The sequence below is a fragment of the Aspergillus udagawae genome (assembly GCF_001078395.1).
Source record: "Aspergillus udagawae IFM 46973 DNA, scaffold_2, whole genome shotgun sequence".
Classification (NCBI taxonomy): domain Eukaryota; kingdom Fungi; phylum Ascomycota; class Eurotiomycetes; order Eurotiales; family Aspergillaceae; genus Aspergillus; species Aspergillus udagawae.
In genome coordinates this window covers 2,638,495-2,664,171 of record NW_025091265.1, presented here as the reverse complement: position 1 = coordinate 2,664,171, position 25,677 = coordinate 2,638,495, and the positions used below count along the sequence as shown (strand labels likewise).

General features: G+C 49.6%; 5 protein-coding genes across 5 annotated transcripts; 1 reads left to right on the top strand and 4 right to left on the bottom strand.

Annotated features, from left to right (window-relative positions):
- Nucleotides 1-1,122: 1,122 nt before the first annotated feature.
- Aud_003260 (Zn(II)2Cys6 transcription factor) lies at nucleotides 1,123-3,256 on the bottom strand (the record flags this gene model as incomplete). The annotated part of the gene is made up of 3 exons (XM_043288213.1): nucleotides 1,123-2,324; nucleotides 2,394-2,482; nucleotides 2,550-3,256. The coding sequence occupies 3 exons, from the start codon at nucleotides 3,254-3,256 to the stop codon at nucleotides 1,123-1,125; spliced, it is 1,998 nt and encodes a 665-aa protein (XP_043144148.1).
- Nucleotides 3,257-9,657: 6,401 nt separating this feature from the next.
- Aud_003259 (DUF2434 domain-containing protein) lies at nucleotides 9,658-11,145 on the top strand (the record flags this gene model as incomplete). The annotated part of the gene is made up of 2 exons (XM_043288212.1): nucleotides 9,658-10,199; nucleotides 10,263-11,145. 2 exons carry the CDS (start codon nucleotides 9,658-9,660, stop codon nucleotides 11,143-11,145), a joined length of 1,425 nt encoding a protein of 474 aa, XP_043144147.1.
- A 474-nt stretch (nucleotides 11,146-11,619) lies between these two features.
- Aud_003258 (camp independent regulatory protein) lies at nucleotides 11,620-13,083 on the bottom strand (the record flags this gene model as incomplete). Its single annotated transcript, XM_043288211.1, has 1 exon — nucleotides 11,620-13,083. One exon carries the CDS (start codon nucleotides 13,081-13,083, stop codon nucleotides 11,620-11,622), a length of 1,464 nt encoding a protein of 487 aa, XP_043144146.1.
- A 7,242-nt stretch (nucleotides 13,084-20,325) lies between these two features.
- Aud_003257 (asparagine--tRNA ligase SLM5) lies at nucleotides 20,326-22,111 on the bottom strand (the record flags this gene model as incomplete). The annotated part of the gene is made up of 3 exons (XM_043288210.1): nucleotides 20,326-21,588; nucleotides 21,655-21,775; nucleotides 21,843-22,111. 3 exons carry the CDS (start codon nucleotides 22,109-22,111, stop codon nucleotides 20,326-20,328), a joined length of 1,653 nt encoding a protein of 550 aa, XP_043144145.1.
- Nucleotides 22,112-22,491: 380 nt separating this feature from the next.
- Aud_003256 (uncharacterized protein) lies at nucleotides 22,492-25,498 on the bottom strand (the record flags this gene model as incomplete). Its single annotated transcript, XM_043288209.1, has 2 exons — nucleotides 22,492-25,218; nucleotides 25,280-25,498. 2 exons carry the CDS (start codon nucleotides 25,496-25,498, stop codon nucleotides 22,492-22,494), a joined length of 2,946 nt encoding a protein of 981 aa, XP_043144144.1.
- Nucleotides 25,499-25,677: the final 179 nt, after the last annotated feature.

Genomic DNA, 25,677 nt, shown 5'->3' with positions numbered 1-25,677 from the left:
ACCTAGCATGTGACGATTTACTGGTCGGGCTTGAATGTTCGCTATCTTTATAGTAAGAGGAACCATTCGTTATGGGTTCCATTGCCTGCAGTTCAGGGTCCGACCCACTCCAACTGAAGTCGGCCATTCTTGTCTTGTGGGTTATGACAATCCGACCTCGAATGTGTCAATTCTAGATAATCTGATGCGATGATGGATGTTGTGCGATGTTCACAGTGAGGGTTGACGATGCCCTAGCGATGTCTCATTGAGATGGCAGCGACCAAAACAAACTTCATGTCACCTGACGACTCGACTATTTATACATATCGCGGTATGCTATGCCTTGGTTGCATCTCAACGTTTCAATAGGCAATAGGTAACTAGATAGACAGAGAGAAAATATTGATAAGTCTTTGGCTCGCAATCCTGAAGATAAACCGCCGATACTCCATAGATGCCCCAGCTACATGCCAGTAACTATTTAGGAATTTGTCCACTTCAGTCCGATGCACCAAGACTAATCGAGTAATTTCTTGCATAAAAGGAAATGTAACCGCATGTACGGAGTATATAAGTTGCGGCATCAAATCTGTTGTTCGTATAATCAACCAAACTGATTAAGTAGACATTACACAGGAGAAATATCGTGAATGATTATGCTTGGTATCAATGGGATATCACATCACCAGAGAAATGTAACTCATCAGGGACATACACTCAATGCATACAGATACAGACAGGATACAATCAACAGAAAGAAGAGGACAAAAGCATTTGAGGACCTCCCCCGACTCCTTTTTTGGTTTCAAGTATGGACGTTGCCATGCCTCAGTGGACGCTATTGCTCAAAAACTTCCACAAACACCGATTCGCTGCTTTGCTGGGCGTCCTCACATCGCCGCTCAGTCGGACCACACCCTACCGTTGAACCCCAGAAAACCCCCGATGCAAATGTTTGATCACAGAATCACAGAACGCCGTACGTGCTCGCATCATCCCGACCATGGCGGATGCTCCCAGATCAGATGAGAGCAAGGAAGAAAGAAAGAAAATCATGACTAACATACATATATCACCACAACTTCACGCGAATGCAAGGGGAGATATGAACTGAAACAAGGACGGACGGGAAATCAAGGGCTAGGTGATGAGGAAGTCCATGTTCATATCATTGATGATCTTCTCCCAGTCCCAGCTGTCTTCAGTTTTGGTGTCCATGACCTCCCATACCCGTCGAACCACCTTGAAGGCGGGCTCGATATTACGCAGGTTGGAGTACGCCTTGAGGGACTCAAAGCCTTTCTGAATCCGCTCTCGCTGACGAGGAAGGAATGCCGAGCAACCAAGAAGGAACAAGGGCATCAGTACGATGCTAAAGGCTCCCGAATCTTGCGGCAGTTGATCCAAGTAGGCAAGCCCATCGTCCACCACCTGAGCGATTTTATCACTAGGCTTGGACGGGCGGATAGTACGGTACAGATAGACCCATGTCGACTGACGGTACAGCTGTGCCAGGAACCAGTTTGGTGTGTCGGGGGGATGCGATGTTTCCCATGTCCGGATGGCCGAGTCGATCGAGACGGCATCGCTCAAAATCTGGTAGTCAACCGCAGGCTCGTATCCTTCGTTTGATCGCTGCCGAATGCGATCACGCAGCCTTGTGACATCGGAAATATAGTTGAACAAACCGTCGAACACGCCGAGAAACATTCCGGCCTGCTGAGGCACAAAGTCCGGAAGCTTCAGGTCATCACTCCGAAGGGCGGGGCGACGGTCCAGAGAGGTGATCGAGTTAGATACGTCGTGGTACTGGAAGAACTCGACGATGAACTGCCGGAATTTCTCGTTTCGTGGTTGCTGGGTCACCAGCAGATACCTCGCAGCATCCATATGCGGCCTGTACTCGCCCTTGGTCTCCCCTTCGCAGATCGTATTGAGACTAAGAGCGATGGTTGATGCGATGATAGGATCCTCTACCAGAAGCTCCGGCTCCTGGGAAGCTCCGGACGATTTGATACTCGACGACATGATGCTGTCTTTGAGATCTTGGATAGCATGATGGAAATGGTAGAATTTGCGCTCCTTCAGCATGGGCTCTGGATCGAACGCCGACAGATGTGAGCCGGACAGACACATGAGCGAATGCATCAGCCCTCGATGTTGAGCGGCCATGGGAAGGAGGATTTCTTTGAACGGATTGGTGTCATCGTTGATTAATGTCAGCACACGACTGAAGCCGTAGACGAAATGGTCAAGAAAGCGTCGGTCGATTTCGGTTTCCACGCCGTCGATCAGCAAAGGTAAGGAGCGCGGTACAGCTGCGAGCGCTTTGGTACGTGCCGCTGTATCTCAAAGTTAAGCGGTCAGCAAGATGTCCATCAGCCATGTCACAAGGATACTCAGCGCCTTACCGTCCTCCATTTTCTGTTTACCGCTTTTCCAGATCTCCTTGGGAGGGTACCCTTCGCACACGACCGCATTCTTCTGGCAGTTTAAACACCTGGAAGACGAAATTAGCTGACCGTTGCGACGCATGCGAACACTCTGGGAGAATAGTTGGTATTTACGATGGCTTTGTCTCGTCGCACTTCTTCTTCCGTCGTCGACAAGTAATACAGCCCGTCTTGGATCTTCCCTTGGTGATCTTGATCTGGCCCCCGGGTACTGGCAACGGATGTTTGCGTGGGCGACCACGTTTCCGTGGTACGTTGACGGGAGCGGCCGTGGGTGTGGTAGTACTGGGATGATTGCTCGAACTAGCCATCGCGGTCTCCGCCTCGAGGGGCTTGATGCTCCGCAAGTCCTCCGCGCCGTCGATCTCCTCGACCTTGGGGGTTACGTCCTCGGCCATGGACACATTCAAATTATTGGAAGCGACGTAATTAATCTGGAAATGTTTTGACCCGGCTGTCATGATGGCGGCGGCCGTCGCCGAGGACGAGGAGGAAGGGAGCGGGGCTAACGTCGAGTCGACGAACGGGTACAAAGCGTCGTGAATTTTGATCTCATAGTCGACCGAGGGAGAGCTATCGGAGTGGCTTTCCCCGTCCCAAGACTCGGGAGAATCGTTGGAGGTGCCGTCGGTGCTGATACTTTCATGGCGGGAGAGAGCATCGTCCATGGATGGGCCATCGGGAAAGGCGGGGATTTCCGACAAACTCAGTGCGCGGGTGGAGTTGCGATGGTCCACGGTTGGGTTCGGTTGGATGCCATGAGGATTGTGACCGTTAAGATTCGCAGTTGGAGGCAGGATGAAGGTGGGCGTCTTTTGCATGGACAACATCGAAAGAATGTGGGCCGCATATAACTTGGACGACGTTGGCGGCGGTGGTGGTACTAAAATCTGCTTGGCTTCCTTCGCCAGAGTGGATGATGACTTGCGGTTCAAGGGCGCAGCTTACCCCCCAGGGCCTGTGTCACAAGAAGGACCAACGGATATTGGATGATGAGACGTGAGTGAAGCGAAGGAGGGAAGAAGGAGAAGAAGAAGAAGGAGAAGAGGGGTAATCCAACACAGCACGAGTCTGCTTTTGCGACCGGCGATTTTGGGGGGGTTTTCGCTGTATGTATGTATGTAGAATCGAACCACCTAGTGGCAAGATGGGCCCAGTGGGAAGTGCTCAACACTTCAATAATATGTAGGTTAAAGAAGTTTATTCCAAAGTTAATGATGGACTTCCTGGTGAGTGGGGAGTCTGCCGACTTGGCTGCGATTTAATTAGGCTGGTGAGAGGCAGCGATGGGTGCAGGGGGGTGCCTCAGCAAGTCGAAGCCTTTTGAGGAATCGAGCTACTCCGTACAGTTGGCTGTGGCCATTGTTAGTCATTTTGAACGTTCTAGTCGGAGTCGTAGTTAGCAGTAGGCGTACTGGATGACAGTAGTTGTAGTGTATGGTGATGGGAATAGGAGTCGATCAAAGTGGGTGCACCTGTCTGTGGACTAAAGTGGATGAGAGGTGGAGAAGGAACTACTTTAGTAGCAGCAAGTCAGCAACTTTGCGATTAGCGACAGGTCAAGAGGCCAGCAAGAGAGAAAGAAGACTCGAGGAAAGGGAGAGACTGAGGGAAATGGGGGTGGATTGCGAGGTATATTATACTACTACCTCACCACTCAGAGGCAGATAATCCTCAGCATTATTCTTCCAATAATTAACGTGGAATGAAGCAGACAGTAAAGAATTATTTCGCGGACTAGTCTTACTGACCACTACTGTAGCTACAGGCATCTAAAACAAACTCTAGTACTAGGAAAGTAACCAGCCAGAAACTATGCCTAAAAGCTACCATCAAGAATGACAATCCTCAGCAACTTCCATTAGTAGTCATACTACTCCTCAGTCCTGACGTGGATCACTCTTATGTTCAATCTATGGGGGTCTCCGTCAATGTACTTCGTATGCACGTACAGAAACCCAGTGGAGAGGGGCCGCCCAGACTAGGCAAATACTACCTAACCTACCTACTCAGACCTATCCATTTAAATCGAGCCAACCTAGACTAATAAAATTCGTATGAACTCTGACTACCGGAACAACCAACCCTCAACAGTCAACTGATCTTGGTACTGTGTACCAGACTGAGCCCCCTTCTGTCCAGATGACAGACGATCTACATTCCTTCACGTTGACCTTCTCTACCTCTCCACCTTGCCTGCCTAAACTCTAACATGCGGGGGGGTTGTAGAAGAGAGAAAACAGGCGGCCAAGCATGTTGGATGTACGCAGTTGATTGGTTCACTAGAGAATTGGGGAATATAGGTACACGGTACTCCAACAAAAAAGCAACAAGGCAACCTGGGAGCCCAAGAAAAAGCCATCGCGAGGATCAGACGCACTCCGGAAAAGTTAGGGAAACCTTAGAAGAGGATGGGCAATTTTAAAATTAAAAATAAAAGAAAAAAGCAAAGATTGCTCAATATTTATTACTAATAAGGAAAAAAAACCATGCTCACAGGTTCGTTTGATCGGTCCCAAATCCCAAATGCACGGATGACGACGGCGGATGATCCTCGACGCTGTCTTTGGTTACAAGAAGAATATGATGCATCTCGGTTGGCAACTGGCCTTGTTTCCCCAGATTCATCCCTGCATCCACCATGAGAAGACCACCCTAGATTGAATGAAAATGAGAATCCTGAGTGATATTGTAGTTGGCTTATTACGCGTTTATAAGTCTACAGCGTAGGTTCAGTGAATAGACTACCTTCCCTGATCCCGAGTAATGAGGAAAAGGCCATTCTATGATTCAAACTGTAATCGACTATGTGAAGTCTCCAATGGCCCTGATCATCAGAAATTGATGCTCGCTGCTCTCTTGATTTTAACCGTCGTCGATCTCCTTCTGTTTGGATAAATAAATATTAATAGTAGTAACAGCTAAGGATTACATGCATGCCAGCAAGAATAGGACGGACACGGCTCAGGCTCAGCTGGGCTCTGCTCCCCCCACGCTACTTCTTCGACTCTGTCTCAGACTCGAGCCTCTGGCCAAATCGTGCAGCCTTGACTCCGGTCTCCTCTGACCAGATCCATCTCTGTTAATTGATGCTTATTTGGTCTCTTCTGGACGTGATGGTGGTCAAGGTGTGGTACCAATCCATAGCAGAAGCTCTGGAAATCCACCAGGCATGCAGTGTTTGGTCCTGCATCATTTCCCTCGTCGTACAGACAATCTGGGGAAAAGTGGGCCAGATCGACTCGCACAGACTTCCGAGGACAGAGAAATCATCGCTACAAATTACAAAGGCGTTCCTTTCCCCTCCATTCCTGGCCAGTTCTTTTTCTTGACTCGTTGACTGGTGACAGGTCCACTCCCAACTGATGACTCTGTAACAACTAACAAGCTCTTCCGCGCCGTTCCTTGCTCTAGAGATGAATTATCCCAGTATTATTCGGAGGAGTCCCTGCACTATCAATACACTCTGACAAAATGGCCGTATTTCCTTGTCACTATGTCCTTGTAGGCAAACATGAAACCGAGGACCTTACACACTCATCTCCAGCGATCACTCGACCACATTCTGATTTCTTCTCCCTTCTCGTCTTGAAAGAAAGGCTTCATCTGTAGAAATGGGGCACAAGACCATACTTCCATACTTGGGTGGTATTGTTTCCGAGTGCTTGGGCCTCCTGTCGATTTATGGCTTGGGAAGTTGGGAGTCAAACCGGCTGATGGCCTGTTGATCCACCTCAAAACTCTGTCTGTCTAGGGACGAAACTGGAAGATCTCCGAGGAAGCTTGAGAGGCTGGAGATGCTGTTTTGATTTCTCAATGTTACCTCTTCCAGCGGGTTTACATTGTTATCAGGGGTAGATATTCCGTAAATCAAGTGTTTTCTTTTTCCCTATGATGGTCTGGCCTTGTAAGGGATTTAAGCTTGGCGATCATGATGATCGGAACACCGGCTCGAGGAAATGGACTAGTAGGAGTAGATAACTGTCCCTAGTGTACAGGCTACAGAGAATCAATACCGTATCAAATGCTCCATATGTATCAAGCTGTTCCATGTCCCTGCTCTCTTGATGCACCGAGTCAGTGGCAGACTGCCAGTGTGCCCCCAACTTGTATGAACTGGGGAGTTGGTGTGCGTCAGGTGAGCGGGATACCTCGTTCAGGCAAGCCGGAGATTTACCATAGCGCGGGAAATCTCTTCCAATCACACACAGTAGTGCCCTCTTCCGCGCATTTTGGCTTATGGCAATCTTAATTGGAAACTGTGCTACACAGTACAGTTCACTAGTTGAGAAATGACTCGTAAATCCAAAGTCAAAACCGCCCGGTTATTTACAACTGCCGAGAGGCGTAGACCTCAGGCAACACCGTCGTCCATGCTGAGGGCAACAAGATGAACAGATGACCTTGAAGACAAGAATCAGCACCAGCAGTCAAGAATGTGGTGGTGAAACAGGCTCCACTGGCAGAGAGCGGAGACTAAAGTAATCCCTGATCGTCTTTGTTGTCTTATGCATCCCTAAGTAGTCCTATATGTACATAAATAGCGAGCCTTCATCAGTCTTCCGTCGTCACCCACTCTAAATTAGGGGAATGTACAATATTTGCTGTTGCAGCTGTCATGGATCAGAGTCTAGACTCTGCTGGCCAGACATCAATTTTCATCATGCCCCATACAATCCCAGCACTCTTCATTTGGTGCATTTCCCTTACCCTGGGTGTTTTGAGTTTCATCTCTTGACGCCTTGAATATCATGATACAGTCTCCACCGCAGTGTAAGGTACCTAGTGGATCCAAACGGGAGGGCCATCCCGTTGTGAACCATGGAGGTTACCTTATGTGACAAATGGAACTTGGCTTTTAATAACCACAAGAGGTGATTGTCCAACTTGAGGTCGATTAAACTTCACCCCCAGCGGTCTCGTTTCCTATTGCCTTCAGTGTCGTCGTCAGTCTTACTTCAAAGCTTACCAAGGCTGGGTTTATCAGGTGTACTCTTCTCTGACATCATCGCCACGCTGAGGAACGCCGTAAGCTGACGCCCAGATGCGCAGTGCTATTAACTTTGTTAGAAGTTTGTCATGTCTCGCTCCTCCGTACTTTCTTGCGACTAGATAGCTGGTGTCACCTACTGACAGGGAACGAAGAAAATGCCCTGTCCAACGGACCCACAGGCGCCTACAAGAACCACCTGACCTCGTGTTGCTGTTCTCGTTCAGGGAAAGTCAACCGAGAATGGGGCCGATCGGAGCGGATGGTCTGACGCAGAACACTACAGACTGGACTCTGCCTGTGGAGTCTATGTGCAAGTTAGACTGAGTTTAATACCAAAATAAGTCAAAGCCCCAATCCCATTACTGAGTAGTTTCATCTTTTGGACCTCGTACATTATTTGGCTCCTTGGTTGAGGGCCAATCAAATAAGTACAGTGACATTCGGAGCGTCAGCTTTCCCCATCTGCTTCTATTCACTTCGAGGAGATTCTATGGCTAGTACAGGGATACGATTTTGAAGGGCCAGAACTTGGAGACTCGAGTATCGAAGGGGTCTTTGCAGATCGCGATAATTGTGGTCCTGATCTGTAGTCTATGAGGCTGAGCGTTACGAAGATGAGTGCGAGTGTGGGGCTGTATGAGAGCATTAAACAAAATCAAGTTCGCACAGAGCACATATAATCGAATTCAATAGTCAATGTTATGATTCTCATGATTCTCCACTTGTGGAAGGCTTAGAGCTCATCTATCTACACAGTTCTTTCTCGTAATACTCGCAGCTCACTGGCTTCCAGTCTCCGGCCAACCACCTTGCCTTACTTGATATTTCCCCCCGGATGCAGTGGATTAGTGTAACCTGCTCCGGTGAGCTGTGCTCCTAGCCTCATGCACCCCAACATCTCTTTGCGGGGTCTGGTATGACCGAGATCTTCCGGTCTTGCATTTGATCAAGTCGTGGTTCAATCAGTTTCAGATTCAAGTTTGCTTCCCAAGTCTCTTGGATTTCCACAAAAGCATGCGCTGTTCTGTAAAAGGCGAGCCAGAAGCTCCTCTGTTGGTTCATCGCAAGAAGTTGAGACTCGCCCTTGCGTTCAGGCGCGTATTTTTCAGCCTGAATACTGAATACGCGGCTTTCGATCGCAAGGTTTTACAAAGTACTTCCAAATATTGCACTTCATAAGAAGAGGCGTAAGCCACCTATATTTCCTCGTACAAGTCATCACGTGGACACCTTCCAGATCCAGCCAACATAGGTTTCGCCCAAGTGCATGAATCTGTCGGTCTGCAAGGGAATATATCTCTCATATCCAATCAACCAGGATCTGCGGTCAAAATAACCTAATGCTCTTAAACGAAGGTGAACAGGTCAACCCTCCATGCGGACAAAGTTCACCTCAATCTCAGTGGTATTGCTTGTAGACTGCTGATTGGCACACGCATGGACATAATGTCTCACTCAGGGTCGAGACAGCATCCATACGGAACAAGCTATTCAGCTAACTGCTTCTCAGAGCACCGCACCAACATATAGCTCAACAGTTCCTTGCAGGCACGGAGAAGAACCAGTGATAGTGGAATACGCCTCGCAAGGAGTCATCTGTCTTGCCACAGCTATTTACTCCGTACAGGGTACGCATGGCTTTCAGGTTAAGTTGGGATAGGCTGAAGGCCATGTCAGTGCATATGATTTATCAGCTGGATGATTCCATTACTCAATCGCATTTGCACCGGCTTTGAGAAATGAAGTAGTGTACCTCAGGTTGATGTTCAGGGTGACCCCAATCGGGTAAGGTTATCGATAACAACATTATCTTATCGATAAGGAAAATCGTGGGGTTTGTCTTTTTGCTTGAGGATCGTCATCACACGGAATGGAACTGTCAAAAGCAGTAATGGAAATGGGTTCAAAGTCACTCACTTGAAACTCTGTTGGTGGCTTACACCACTGGTTATGGAGTGCGCTCGGCAGGCACCAGACGAAACACATGGCTCCCAGCTGTCATATCATCATTGACTCTCCTGAATACCACCTCACCATCGTCATTACCTCGTCAACCTCCGGTCCTTCCGCTCCTCCTCACAGCTGAAATCTGTTCTATCATTAATTGACCATGTTCTACCCGTTCTTGCCAGTCGCTATCCGCGATGATCATGGCGGCATTGAGGTACCTCGATTGAGGACATCACCGCGCTCCGCACAGTAAGAGAGAAAGGAGGCGCATCAAGCATCATGACTATCCTTCACATTCGAGCAGCGACTCCATATGAGCCGGGAGCCAGTGCGACGGACGTGATCGTTAACGAGGTTCATTTCAACCGAACGACGTTGGACTTGTACAAGTACACGCTATACAGCAACGGCACACTCTCCAATGGCACCGACTGCTATCTCGCTTTCCAGGAGTTCCAACCTCGCATGGACGAGAACGGCACCTTTGTCAACGGTATCTCCTGCTACGCGCCCATCCACGGCATAGGCCTACATGCCTCGATCGGGATGGCGTTCACCGCGTTCTTTGCTGTCTCCATGTTTCTCACCATGCTCAATCTGCGAAAACACGGATGCAAGTATCTACCTGGTCGAACGATGGGCCGTCGACTCAAGTGGCTGTGGCTGCTGTTCGTCGCTGCCTGCGGACTGATCAGCTGCATCATGACCGTGGACGTAGACCGCAGCCATGTTCAGGGAACCTCGTTGGTCCTGCAGAGTGTCTTTTACACCCTAATGACCCCAAGCCTCATGGCGGCAGTCTGGGAGGCCGTGCGACACTGGTATACTTAACTTCTCCACACGCAACCTTTCTCTTGAACATTTTTGTACCAACAAACAAGCAGGGCCTCCTGGCAAGAACGCCAGATCCTCGACCGCGACCCCTACGCCTTCACAAAACGCAGCAGCCGACGCCGCCAGGAATCCTTCCTCCCCATCCTTTTCTACGTCTTCGCCCTCGCCAACTTCTTCCTGACCATCCCACGCAGCTGGACCGGCATCGAGCTGCAGCGCAGCCCTGAACTCACCGCGCTGCGCGCCCAGCCCCTCACCACAGACCTCCGCTTCAAGCTCGCAGCCTTCATGTCCCTTGCCGGCACGCTGGTCATCTGCTACAGCCTCGAGCACAGCATCTATCGGTACCGCCCAGCGCCCACCAGCCCCCTCTCCCAAGCAACCTTCTACCTCACCGCCAGCCCCCCGGAGTTCCTCATCGCCCTCGCCCTCCTCGGCCTCAAAACCGGCTACGCCATCGCCGCCGCCTTCGTTTGGTCCGTTTCCCCGCTACGCGTGGCAGTCAGCCAGGGCTGGCTCTACGGCCTCGGCTTCGCCCCCGCCCTACTTATCATCGTGCTCTTCAACGCAGTCGGCTTCTGCGAGCTCAACGAGGATAAGGCCCTCATCGTCCAGCGCGGGGAGCTCGACTCCGCGCTCGCCACCGATGCCGATCTCCTCGGTCGCAAGCGATGGTGGGAATCGCGCTGGCTGCGCGGCAGCAACCGTGCCCGCGACCGCTCCCGCTCCTCGTCTCGCGAACAGTTGGATCGCTACGTCGAGATGGGGATTCTCGCTCCGCATGGGAAGGGAGATGGTGAGGATAAAGACGGCTCTGCGGCGGCAGCAGCAGCGCCGAGAGTCACGACGCGGACGGCGAGTGATGCCTCTAGCTCATCGGAAAATGGTTTCGTGACCGTTACTGTCGCTTCACCGGGACGGCAGGAGGATTGATGAATTGAATTCATTGTGGGGGTGGTGAGTTCGGTAACGGTGTACTATAGCATGTGACACGCTAGCCGACGATGATGGGATGAATCCCCATCCACAGGCGATTAAAGTAATCATGACGTGACCTAGATTGAATTTACATCGGTACTCTACGAGCTAATAGACATGCTACGCTTCGCTCCGCAATTAAAATGGACGAAATCATCTGTATTGTTTCGACCATCAGCTACCGGTCCCAATGCAAGCTAGCGTGGCACATTTATCGAGACAAATGCAAAAATGCCCATTCGATTCGAAGCCGAAGTCGATACACAGATAGGCCAAGATCCCACCCATGCTAATCACGAAATCAATGCACCTCTTATGAACGCCGAGCCCCCCATGACAATAGAAAAAAATGAAAATCAAAGAAAGGACAGCATTCTTCGACTGACGAGCAACGAGAAGGAGTTGCAATGCGATGGAAATAATGAAAACCTAAGCGGTAAAGACTCGATCCAGCTGCCGCAGAGCCCGCATATCCTCGCCTCCAAACCCAATCTTTTCGCTGGGGATATCTTTCGGCCCTTCCGCGCGGGGACTGCCGCCCAAGCGAGGAGCGTTGAGTTTGTTTGACGGTGCGGATGTGATGGATGATAAGGGGCCCGAGGCGCCGTTCATCAGCGCCCCGATGCTGGGAACGGTGGTGGCAGAGGTACTGGCTGTGCTGCTGCTGCTGCTGTTGCTGCTGCTGTTGTTGTAGTTGTTGTTGTTGTTGGAATCGACTGCTTTGGGAGTCCCGTTCAATGACGGGGGTGTGACCTGTGGTAAGGGGGTTGGAGGTGCCTGGCCTATTGTCCGCGGGCTGCGCATAGATGGTCCCACGCCGTTGCTATGCGACGCGGAAGGAGCATGCATGCGAGGGGACGGGATCCGGGGATCTACCGAATGTGTTGGGTAGTCTCGCGGGCTTCGTTGGTAGTTGTCGCGCGCATCGGGAGCTAGGCGAGGCGAGCGCCCTGTGAGTGCCGGAAGGGGTGTATGTTGCGCTATAGGGGGTGGGATAGCGGGTGGTAATGAGGTTTCCGCTGGATGACCCGGATGTATCGATCGGTCATATGGCGGGTGCAGTCCGTGCTGCGGCGGAGGCGGTGGAAGAGCCGGGTGGTGATGTGGAGGCGGTTGCCCGTACGCAATCGCTGGGCCATTAGGCGTGGGTACGGCGGACAAGTAGGAGGCACCATATGGCAAAGTGATGGTGGGCGGAGTCCCCAGCGGTGTCGGGGGCCATGCATAGGGAGGAGTATATGACTGAGGATGTGTAGCTCCACCGCGCACATATGCACTCATCGGATGAGGGACAGAGTAAGTGGCACCCGCCATGGGGCCGCGGGTGACCACCGGCAGATTCTGCTGGTCATTCACAGTTGATTCGGGATACAGTCCTTTCTGAGGACGTACATGCCGTAATGCAGGGTCGGTGGAGGGTTGTTGGAGAGTGGCAGCTGCCGGGTGCGATCGCGAGTAGTAACTGATAAGGTGGAGATGCTGGCCGGTGGATGTGGTGATGCTGAAGGACTGCTTCATGAGTCCGTCCGGCTTATATCGGTACCCGTCAGGCCCATCGTCAGCACCGTCGCCGCGGTCGTCGTCACTCCCTCTGCTGTCAGGCGTTTTACCGGCTCTGAGTGGTTGTGTGACGGTACCCCCGCGTTTGCCCTCCATCTCGCGGTAGGTGAGAAAACTGCCCGATACTCGACTGGCACTCCAAGATTTGCCGTCTGTCCATCGTCGCATACCCGCTTCACGCTCATCCCAGACGAATACAGAACCGGATTGGATAGATTGGCGCTCTTTCTCCGAAAGTCGTCTCTGAACGCGGGGAAGAAGGCCGATACGGCATGCTTCGAAGAGAATGATGGCGTCCGCCGGAGTGCGGACGTGACCGTGATACGTCTCCATCCACCCTCGCTGATCTGGATAAGTACCCGTGACGGTGGAAGGTCTGAGCGCCAGGGCAGATGGCTTTGCAAAGTACGAAATGATGATGGCGGTTGTTGGTTTGACTGTGGCTTGCCTCGGTTGGTGATATGCCTTCGCCCCAATTTAAGGCGTAGACTTTGTTAAATAGTTCGGCCGCGATAGAGGTTAGGCCCTGTGTGAAGCGTAGTGGGTTTCCGGAAAGGAAATCAGATTCGGGTCCAGATACGGACGACCGACAGATCCGACAGAGAACGGTAGACCTGAGGGGATGACTGTGGACGAGCAGAAGCTGATGTTAATGTAATTCTTCAGGATGATCAACTGCTTTGGAATGTGACGAGAGGGGGGGGAACTAGGAGAGACAAGGGGAGCTGGAATGGGAAGCAGAAACAGGGCAGACAAAAGGGAGTGGGGGAAGACGATAGGAGAATAAAGGGAAGAATGCAGGGAAGGCCGAGTAAATGTGGCCATGCGGTATCACAGACTGAAGTGAGGAGAAAAGGATTGACATCATATGAAAGAAGATCCTTTTTGTACCCACCTGGACTGAAGGAGATAAACAAAATATCTGGATAATAGATCGGATCCCAGGATATGAGGGATGAAACTGTGTCAGTTTGGAAAGGGTTGTAAAAGGAAGAAATGAAGCAAGAAAGAGGGAGGGAAAGGAAGAAGGAGAGATAATAAGAGAGAGGGACAGAGAAGAAAAGTAAAACCAAAATAAGAGCAGAAAGAATAGTAGCACTAATACAACAATAATACGAATCATTAGAATTATTATGAGAAAAATAAAAAATAAAAAATAATAATAATAATAATAATAATAATAATAGAAAAGCATCAGCAGGAGTAAGTAAAGATAGAGTGGGGACGGACTCAACTCTGAACCCCACAAGTCTCAAAGTTACTTTTTTATTCAGAAGTCAAAGTGGAAAGCAATAATAAGGGAAACAGAGAGAGAGAGGGAAAAAAAAAAAAAAGGAAAATGACAAACAAAGTTGCTTGGACCTCATAGGCGCTGTCAATGTCTCAGCGCCGAGAACAGCCAGAGAAAGGATCCATGTGGGTAGCCAGGATGAAACACAAGTAAAAGAAATGTCTTTTGGTCCGTTCATTTGTATTTAATGAGATAATGTATTTTATGTTGGCTGTGGCCAGGAATTATGAATGATTAATGATTATTAAAACTATTTGAGAGTCATTTAAACTTGTTCATGTTTAAACAATCCATGGTTTGGAGAAGTAAACTGCAACAGGTTACCATGGAATCCAATTCAAATTATTAGAAATGAAATAAGCATGACCAATCCTGAGGAAGATAAATTTCCTTGTTGAGCAAAGCCTGTAATACAGCAGACTTCTGGAAGTAAGGTAGGGGAGATGAATGCGACCAGTGTTCAATACAGCTCAAATCAAGACTTGACTAAAGTAAACTTCAAGATTATGCATGTTCTAGCTTCCAAGTGTCATCATGTCCAACTTAGTGCATACCAGCTCTTCATTCCACAGTATCAGGTTTCTCAAACTTGAGATTTGACTGCTGACAGACAGATTCAAGGAGGCAGCATTCTGGACTTCCTTGACATCTATACATACCTTGTCATACGGCCATGAAACCTGATCTGAATCTTCTGTTGTCACTTTTGTCTGCAAACTCAAGAGGTCAAGACTTGGCAACATTCTCTCTATCCTTGGCTTCATCTGTTGTAAATGTCAGGTAACAAATGAATAAATCAGAAATTATCGCTCGGGCCCCGGTAGGGCCGAGACATTATGGTAATGTTCAAGCGCAGGTGGTCAGAGGTCACAAATACAATAATACGTAAGTAAACCTCCACTTATGGTCCACGAACTCCAATAAAAATGGAATAATACAAGGTTACGCACAGTACGGTGGCGCTCTGATCGCTTGATCGCACCCTAATAATGATTAGTGTACGACTTTCTGAAGCTTAAGCTTAATCCAACACGAGGAACCTTAACCTCGCTTAGAAAGAAAGGTCCCATCTACCCTGCCCAAGGCTCCACTTCTCCCCATGTAGTCTGAGTCTAGTCGACTTTGAACTACTAATAAATAGTCCCAATGTCTCAGTAGTGCTCATCCTGGTTTCGTTATTATTAGCTCTTATTGACAGTCTGACAGTGAAACGAATACTTAAGGCAAAGTTCTCTTTTTTTTTTTTTTTGGTTTGGGAGTAGGTTTTCAAGCGGGGATTCTGGAAATCCCCCATTTATGGATTATCTCTTACATGGAGTATCAACGTACCTTGGATGCACAATTCACCGATCGCGCCCGGCTTATAAATTATGATATTAGACTTAAACTGGGCCAGATATTGCTTTGAGCGGTTACGCCCGGCCGAATAATTACCTTTTTAAGTCCATACAGAGTTAAATGACAAAATTTAAAAATTAATGCCAGACCAGTAATGGCTGACGCCATTTTGGACTAGATCCTACCACTTGGTCCACCAATGCACTAGTCGTCGCCTTGTGGGCTTCTCCTTGGAATTACCTTATCTGGCCTTTAGGCACTGCCGTATATCCGGCATATCCCTTTATTTCCGATTTATGAATCATGGCTACCTGGTACGAGCTCATCATATATTACTCCACAATGTTGACCAAAGTGACTGTGGCGATACTCACGGTCGTATTCGTTCAGCCACATAACTCTCGTTCAAGAGAGATTCCTAAGTCTTACGAAGTGGTAAGGTTAGAATTGTGAACACGCACTCCACGACTAGGTATTTGGTGTAAATCATGCGATGGAAGACTTGGTTCGCTTTTACGTTGCTCTAAACGGTTTTTAGATTCAAGTATCCTTTCATGAATCCATCGTCACCTCCTTGTCCGTGTCTTGGGATTGAGATCATGGATTAGGCAACTACGTTCGAATTAGTCACAGGCCCGACACGATCCTTGGCAGAGTTTATCCACCAGACAGCGCTTCTGCTGATTGTGGTATGCGGGCTATTTAGTCATGTTCCTGGAATGAGAGGCAGTCCATATCGACTATTTCAGAAATTAAAATTTGACGACGAGAGATGAATATGAGGCAACATGGTCCTACTGATTATGTAGAGGACATCACTCAAAACAGAGGTCACGGATAAGGTTTACGCACAGCCAGGGAGTCTTGCACAAGAGAGTTTTCGCTTCCAGCCTTCTATATTCTTCCGAAGATTATTCCATAATCCACATTATTAGAAATACTCCGGGGGCCAAAAGAATCCTATTCCCGTGGCCAGTCAGAGGGAGAGTGAGACAACAGAATCATCCACATTTTTCCTAGGCTAAATTCTACATGATAATAATATTTTTACCAGGAAGAGTAAGACTACCGTCGCAGAATCTACTAGTCATCGACCAGTGCAGTCCCTGACTCAGGATAAGCGTATCGCCAACAAAGCCCGCTGAATCCTGGTCCATCCTTCTTGGCCACTTGGCTGGTCCACTGGTTGTAAATTATTATACGTTTACGGAAAAGTGTATTATTATTGTCAAATTGTCACACTCGTGTATTGACTTCTGGATGACTCTCAGGTAAGGTAAGCCTCGCATGTATCCGACACAGGTAATTATGCGTCGATGCTGTGATGCAGTGGCTGGTCGACTTTGCAGCTGAGGTCTCATATATTGAGATGTGTCGGCAGAAACATCAAATTTATTCGCTCAGGCAACCAACAAGCGAAGAAGATAAGATGAGGGGCTGCCCAGATGCCCTCTGAAGCGGGTTGCGTCGGTTGAATGGTGATACGTAGGATGCGTCGAAATCACATACTAGATATGCAGTAATAGCCTACTGACAATTGACCTCCACTGTGCATTTCGAGAATAAAACGATCTGCGGCCCGCGATCAACCTCAACTGACAAGTCACTAACCAGAAGGGAAAGTCCATTATCAGTCTTGGGATATGATCTGTCTAGCTTCGCCGACTGGGGCGGTAAAGCCGGACGGCGGATGGATCTGCAGTTGCATCTAAATTGCTTCCACATCTTGTGCTGCCGCCTGCGACGCCGATAGACGCACTGTCTTGATCAATAATGTTTCTGCTTGTGCGATAGGAACCTTGTCTCCAGGATTACATTCCAGGGCAACAGCAGGGATGTAGCAGATATGTATCACGGCACCGCGAATACTACCTTTTGAGCGTACTCCGTACATTCCCGTAAATGAACTCGAGATAATCTCCGAGTAGTTATGAACCTAAGAAGATTGCAATCTGGACCAAATGCCTGAGTCAGATTGGTTTGCTCGCTTGAGATGATATCACAAACCTTCAATCTCGGGTATGGCCAGAAAAGGCAGAAAAGAGATCGTACATATCCGATTCTTCTCCTTGCATAGTCTCTCTCGAACTGACGAACTCAGTAGACCATCGAGCATGCCAGATCAAAAGACGCATATTTCCAGTTGAAAGGGTTGAGATTTGTCATGCCAATGCAACCCTTAATTTGAATTAAAGGTTGCCAAGGCGTGCCCCTGTGAAACGTTGCACAGGCTTATCTCCACTAGCATAATGGGTTTAAAGTATCCACTGGGAAGTAGGAAATAACAGTAAGGGGAGGATTTATTTAGATTATGGTTACATTGACAAGGATTAGAATTATGAATTTGTCATGGTGAAAGTTGAATGGAATATCCAGATACGTCGATTTATGCTGAGAACGATCCTCTTCATGCTGACCATGAATCGAGCTCTACTGCGGTTTGGTAATACAAAGTCTAAATAGCATACTTTTACCTCCGCTAAGGCAAGTCAAAAATGTGGAATGGACAAGAAATGCTGAGGAGTTAAACCTCTGTGACACCTCCCATTCATGAAGTCCGGTATCAAGCTTATCCCTGGCCCTTGGAGTCAAAGCGCTGCAGAGCCAAGCACATCCCCGCTTGTAACCTTACTACTCTATCCTTGATTAGGCTGCAGTTGAGAGAATTAGTTCCTTAAATTTTGTGGTGGGGACTGGCCACTGGCAGACCTTCCATGCTTTGTAATAAAGACGGCAGGAAGGACACTTCAAAAGTCTGTCGAGGCCAAGCATACCTTGAAATGTGATTGTTTTATTCTTACATTGCTCGAAAATCAGAGGCACCAAGAGTCCAACCCACCTTGTCACTGTATTGTAATACAAATATATACACAGTCCGCATGATCGCTGTACCACCACAAGGCTTGGATTGGGGCTTGGATCCTCATTCCTTGTCTGTTTCACGTCCCCCGAGTTAAAATAACGTTTTCCCCTCTCTGACTCCTTAGCAAGAGAAGCGAAAACAGGGAAGGGAGAAAAAGAAAAAGGAAAAAGAAAAAAAGAAAAGGGGAAAGCCCGGGTGAGCTAGGGAGTCAGACATATCGTATTCGCAACATAAGAATATCGTGATACGAGGGCAATACATTAGTCTGCTGGGGTCCAAGTCACTGACGAATCACCATGCCAGGCGCCAACAGGCCGAGCTCCATATGCTTAACACCAGTAAGGTTGGCAACTTGGCATTTCTCCGCGCCTGTTAGTGACGCTGTAGTGTGTCTCAGCCAGCCAGGCAAGGTAGGGAGCTGTTATCGTATTACTATCTTACCAGTATCTTAGTTTCCAGTATTCGCTTTCTGTACTCCAAAGTATCGAGAAAATGCCGATGCCGATATTTTGTTTATTATTTTATGATGAATAATAGACATGAACTTACAATAATATGGGACACCAAAAAAAAGGGAAGGTCGAAGGGTGGAGATTTATCCACTATTATACTCTCATTTAACACCATTGCCTCGGTAGCGAACTTTGCGAGGGTCCGTCCAAGACCGCAGCTTGTTCTCGGACTTCCTTCAGCTCCGTTGCCTCCGATCTTCCTTTTCCGGATATCCCGGCTGTTGATAATTTTGACAACCTTTACGACTTAAAAACCAGTCTTATGATTATTCTCAAAAAGGATAGTGAACCCGTTGCATCACTGGCAGGAACTCTTGACCCTTGAACAATGTTAGGGCACAGCCTCAATTATGTTTATCACAAATCATTCTGCCTAAGAAAACATACTCTCGAAGGACTCTGTATCGTTCCTGGGGACAGACATGGGCTTCTGTCCATCGCGTCCTTTTTCCTTTTTGACTAAATCCACCTACTCTAATAAGTTATCGGAAATTTCTGGATCAGATCTACGTTCTTTATCGTCCATCCACTGCACAAGATAATGACCAACAAGACGCCTTTGCCAAGGACTCGCATGAACCAGTCTGGCTTGGCTGAGAACGATTATTGAGTAGTTTGCTACCGTACAAGTTGTTACTGCCTCAGTCATGGTACCCCAGACGGCCACGTGGACTTTTAGCATCAAGAGAGTGTCTGTCATGATTATCTAGTCCTATCTACAGAGTACAGGTTACAGAAGAATTCTTTGACTCTCGCCTATCTCAATTTCGAAACTCGCTGCATATTGCTTAAATAATGCGGATGATGTGATCCTACGGGCTACAGACGCCCGATCATCTACTGAGTAGACAGAGAGGAATGGAAGTTCAACTATCAAACGAACACCGCTCGACTCATCCTAGCATAGCTCGAGGTACGCACAGGGAGCCTCATACCACCAGTCATATGCAACAGTAATTCAGAGTTTCTCTCCTCGAATCAACCCCTCTCTACCTCTCGTCGGATACAATTCCCTCGTTACGGAGCAGAGACTACAAAGGATTTAGATTTAGGTTAAGTGGCGCATGTCATTCCCCATGCTCGCTCCTCTACGCAGTATCTAAACCGTAGACACCAAATACAGGACTTGAACTCAGTCTCACCATCTCACCGAGCTCCCTTGTCTGGCTGTTTCGACGACAGCGCCAGCTCCAGGATTGGACGGTCGGATCCCTCGCGCGCGACCCGTTGGCGTGGATACGAGTCAAAACGTCCGCGATGGCGTCGATTAGGCGAGATGGCGTTGCGTCGATAGAGTTGTTGCTCATTTCGGGCTCTGTGCGAACCAAAGGTAGTTTTGATTCGTCTTGGGCCTGTAGGTTTAGTTCTTATTTACTGTACATAATCTGTTCCGGGTCACGGGGATTTGATAAGATTCTGGACTGGGCCTCATTGTAGCTCTGTATGGGTAGTACGGAGTACTGTGATGCAGCCCCAAGATTCGATGCTGTCGTGGTCTCTGGATGGAGGGTGTCTATTCAATCATAATGCTAAAATACATATCATACATTTACTACTCCGTACAGCAAAGGCTAACAATCAGCCCGACCAAAGAATCGAGGAAACGCCACTACATCCCGCACACTGGAAACTCCAGCTAGATAACTCAAAAGCCGGTCAAACCCAAGCCCGAATCCTCCATGAGGTGCGCTCCCCCACCGTCGAAGATCAGCGTACCACTGCAGATGCCCCAAGTCTTCATACGGCTGGAGATGGGGGTATAACGGCTGCTCAGGGGCCGTCTCGGTCGTGGATGTCTCTCCAGCACCACCGGAGCTAGGATATAATCGCTCCTTGATCAACCCGTGATCGCGCATATTCTGGATAATGTTGGGCAGGCGGTGTTCACGGAGCGATCCGCCCGCGACTTCGCTGACCTCCGGCAGGAGCAGATCGAAGCAGGCGACCGTTTCACCGGGCGCGGAGACGCCCTCTTCCTTGCCTTGTGCCACATGTGACGGCGCCATGTAGAACGGTTTGATGGCCTTGGGATATTCAGTCACGAATACCGGCTGACCCCGGTTGATCACGTCGACAATGTACTTCTCGTGCTCGAGTTGGAGGCCTTCGGTCCATGTGGGAGCATACTCGAACGAGACCTCTCCCCGAGCGACCGCCGCCTCGAGCAACTTCATCGCCTGCGTATAGGTGAGTCGTCGCCAGCGATGTCCCTCCATTAGATCAACCCATCGCTGTCGAAGGTTTGGCACTGCCCCATTCCCGGCATCGTCTTGGCCGCTCTCGCCTGACCGCTTGGCGGCCAGGATCTCTTGGCCGACCGGCGAGTCATATAACCGGCGAGTAAGCTCGCGGATCACGTATTCCACAGCATCCGTCAGGGAGTCGAGATCGTCCATGAAGTTCATCTCTGCTTCGAGCATGTAGAATTCGCTGAGATGGCGTGGCGTGTCACTCTTCTCCGCACGGAACGTCGGTGAGATAGCCCAGACATTTCCCAGCTCAGCTGCGTAGGCCTCGAGATGGAGCTGCGATGAGACCGTCAGGTACTTGGGAGCCCGGAAGAAATGGCTCCCCTCCGACTTGGGATCCATGATTGTCTCACGCGGCAGCACCGTGAATGTCTCCCCAGCTCCTTCGCAGTCCGATGATGTAATCAAAGGCGGTTGAACTTGTACATAGCCGCCATTCGGCGCATCACGAAAGACATTGCCCAGCTGGTATAGGCATTCAGAGCGAAACCGTGAGAGGACGGAGTTGAAAGGTGTTCGGAGACGGAGGTGGGGCATCGACCGGAGGAAGTCAGGACTGTGGTATTTCTTTTGTATAGGATATGTCTGGAGGAAAATAATGAACAGTCAGATTTTACCCTTGTAGCTTCTCATCTAGTCGGGGTAACGTACCTCTGGTTCTGCTTGACCCACAATCTTCACCTCAGTCGTTTGAAGTTCATGGCTCTGCTCTTTACCAGGCGGGCAAGCCTTCCACACACCAGAAATCTCGACGGCCGCTCCTGTAGATAATCTACAACAACCATCAGCATTCATCTCAAGCCGCCGTATCCAGGCCGTTGTCGCGACTCTCAACGTACTCTGCCGCCTGCGCCGGCTTCAGGAACGCCTGTAAGGGCTCAATAGTCGAGCCATCGGTAATCTCTGCGAACGCGAAGCGTTTCTGCTTTCGAACGGAGCGAACGAAACCGTTGATCTTGATTTCTCGATTCTCGTAACTGCTGCTCCCAGCCTGACTCTTCCGGAGAACTTCCGCGCAGCGCAGGAGAGTGGTACCGCCGCTTCGTCCTGTTGCATTACTATTCAGTCTTGCAACAGACGTGGCAAAGGTCCGCTGCCATGTCCGCATAGTTCTGACTAGACTGGATGAAAAGTTGTGTTTGATGATGCCGTGTTGCTCAGACCATAACTTCTCCGCTCAATTCGGCTCGGACCGAGTGCTGCTGTTTCCGCACGGCAGAATCGCGGTCGCCGAGGTCATCAATAAAAGCACTACGTTTGTTTTTGCTTGTTTGAAAAAGGAAGGACAAATAATTAGAACTATTTCATGAATCGCTTGTATTGTAAGATATTACTGAAGGAAAGTGCGCCTGTACTGGCATTATAGTGGCCATAATCGCGCATGGCATGCTAACCAAGCCAGTATAACAGCACCAAGTCATTTCACAAGCAATCAGACCGTGAAGAGGTAAGAGGAGTGGGTGGAGGAAATGAATGAAGCATCCTGTTTCAAAGCCCTTGCTGTTCGTACGCCTTGCGTTCTTCCTCAATCATCTCAATGGCGTCTGATATCTTGCCGTCCGCTGCGGCTGCATATACCGCAATCCGTTGAATACCACCCTCGAGTGTATTCTCGTATCCTAGGTCAATCAGACTAGCCATGCAGTCGTCAATAGCACTCTGTCTTGGGTCAAGCTGTTGCTCGTTCTCGTCCGGGACAGAGATCTCTTCCTGCGATAGGGGCATACTCTGAGGACGAGAGTGCCCGAAAGTATTGGAATAGTTGTCGTACGCGCATCCCTCGTCGTGGAATCCACCAACACTGTTCCGTGGGCCATGACGTAGAGAGTGTCGCTCAGTTGCCCGCCGTCTCAAGGCTCCCGAGGGACTTCTATCTTCGTCGCGATTCAGGTATCTCATACTCTTTGACCGACGAGGCTTACAGTGACCATCTTGACCTGTGCCTGAGGTTTGAGCTAGTTCTTGGAATGGACCTGATCTCGTCTCATCGCCATCATTGTCAGGAAACGAGCCTGGAGTGCTTTGCAGTTGATTGGGTGCGTCCGGGTCTCGCCGGTGGTGGGTTAGAACATGAGCATCTATTTGAGACATGGGAGGAAAGCGGCTGTGCTCTAAGTCTCGAGTGAGACGGGGGAAATTGTCAGGCGTAGTGCTCAGGACTTTGTTTCCTTTTGGCTCTTGAACTGTGCCTTCATCGCTCAAGCATAAATCGGCCACACTCAGAGGAATCGGTCGTTTCTCCTTCGCTGTGATGGACTCTTCGCCCTTATCATCCTGTCCAACCTCGCGCCGCTCAGGCTTTGTTCCTGAAGATGGATTGGCCGAGCTGTGCAGCTCTGACGGCCGACCAGCGTGACCCCACCCTGGAGCCTGGTTAGGATGGAGGGACGTAACTGGCGAATGGTCGCTTAGTTCCAGATTGATAGAGTGACCGTCAATGTGTGTCCCTTGCAATGCATCCAGTGCCGCCCTTGCGGCGTGAATCGAAGGGAAATACAGGTAGCCAAAGCCTGCATGTTTCCTTGTTTCGGCGTCCAAAGGCAGGTGGACATCAACAAGGAACCCCTTTGCAGCGAATACATCTCTGATTGTCTTCTCACTGACATTGAACCCTACATTGCCAATGAACAACACTCCGTTTGCAGACCCAAGTGCACCAGCGCCTGCGTCGGAGACTTGGTCTGTAGCAGCTGTTGGCGCTTCAGACTGGTGCCCCTGGTGCGGCCGGAAAAATGGCCACGCTGAGCGCCAAGATGAATGATCGTGAGCACGCGGATGAGGCGAAAACGATGGAGGGAAGGCGCCCTGAGCTCCCCATGGCGGGCGAGGAATAGGCGAGGGATGGAACGGGTGAGGTGGCGGAGGAAAGGGACGAGGCTGATGTTGATGGTGGTGGTGGGGTTGGTGAGGATGAGGCGGATGAGGAGGATGAGGAGGATGAGGATGGGGGTGAATATCGTGATGGCGGTGCGGGGGAGGGGGAGGCGGATGGGGACGAGAATGAGGATGAGGATGCGGATGAGGATGCGGATGAAGGTGGTGGGAACTACAATGGGGCGGATGAGGGAAACGGCGCCATGGACGAGGTCTATAGGGAAGATCAAACGTAGGGGCGCCATGACGAACGGATTCGGGTAGCTCTGACGGTTCGTCCTGTTGCGATGGGACGCACTGGGCAAGACCAGGCTCCTTAGTCCGGCTGCTGAATGGTCGCGGCTCCTCTCGGTTTTTACTTCCCTGCCCTCTTGAAGTTGTATCAGGTTCTTCAGCGGTTAACGGGATCTTCGCCTCCTTCTCAGTCTCAGTGCTCGAAACCGGATCTTCAGCTGAAGGCTCTCGGTTTACCGCAGCTTCGTCAGCAGGCGCCGGATTTTGGAGACTTTCATCCGACGGCTGACTTGCATCTCTCGCTCCAATACGGGAACCGAACTCAGTCTCAAAAGCCGAGTATAGTGTCTGTCCCATCTGGCCAAGCTCAGAAGCCATAGTATACAGACTGTCTACAGACTCTGCAGGTGTAGGAACCTCGCCTCTGAACATGTTGCTTGTTCCCCGATCCCTTGCACTGCTTGCATTGTTCAGCGCATTGGTCAGATTCCTCATCTGAGCATCCAAGCTCGCAAGAGCTGCCTGGACAGTCGACCCGACGTTTTCTGGCAGGACTCTTTGCGCGTTCTGTAGATGATGCTCTAACTGATGTTCCAACTCTGGCAATCTTGATCTCACTTCGGAGCCAATCATTTCAGCTCCGTTGATCAGCTGGTGTATCGCCTGAGCCAAAGCCACAGCGGGATTTGTGCGTCTGCCAGAGCTTGCCGACTCGTTTGGCACTTCTGTAGAAGGATTCTCTTCTGCATTGTTGGCATTGCGAAGCTCTGAAGCGCTCAGAATTTTGGCCATCTCTGTTTCAAAAGCTGCCAAAAGCGATTCGGAATCCTCATTTGTAGTCAGACCAGCGTTTGATTCTGTGCGGTCTTGTAAAGGAGAAGTTGATGTGTCCGTTGTCGATCCTACGGCGTTCTTTGTGCCTTCTATTTCCCGACTAGCCGGATTATACTCAAATCGCTTCCACAGCTCAGTGACAGAGTTAGATCGGCGAATATCGAAGATGTGCATGGTCTCAGGTATCGTGGATTCTTGTGTAGGTTTTGCCTGGATCGGCATATCATATATAGGTTCGTCCAGACGTTGAGAAAGCTCAAGAGATGATCCGACCTGGGAGTATATAGGTGTTAGAGACTAAAATGTGTAAGTCTGAGCAGAACGTAACACTCACAGTGATAATCTCTCCGTCGTCGTCATCCACGTATGTCAGCCGGGCTCGGGGATGAGACAATGCGATCTCATCGTAGTCAGAGGCTGAGAGCTGCACAATGCCCGAGCGCCTACTGGTATTGTGACCATGGTGTCCCCGTGGGAGACAGCCGAGAGAGTTGTACGCATCTTCCTGTGTTGGAGATCCATGAAGATCTCTTATCTGAAATGGCTTCAACATGGCTGCTGATAGCCACCGATTGGAGAGTGGTCAACAGAGACACAAATGAGATGGATAACAGAAAATATTGATAGAGCAGAAAGAGCGGTAGACTAAAAAACGATGAGAGCTACAAGCTTCAAATAGATAGAGATAGCAAGGGGGTGTGGCCAGAAGCTGACGAGGCCGCAGCTATGCTG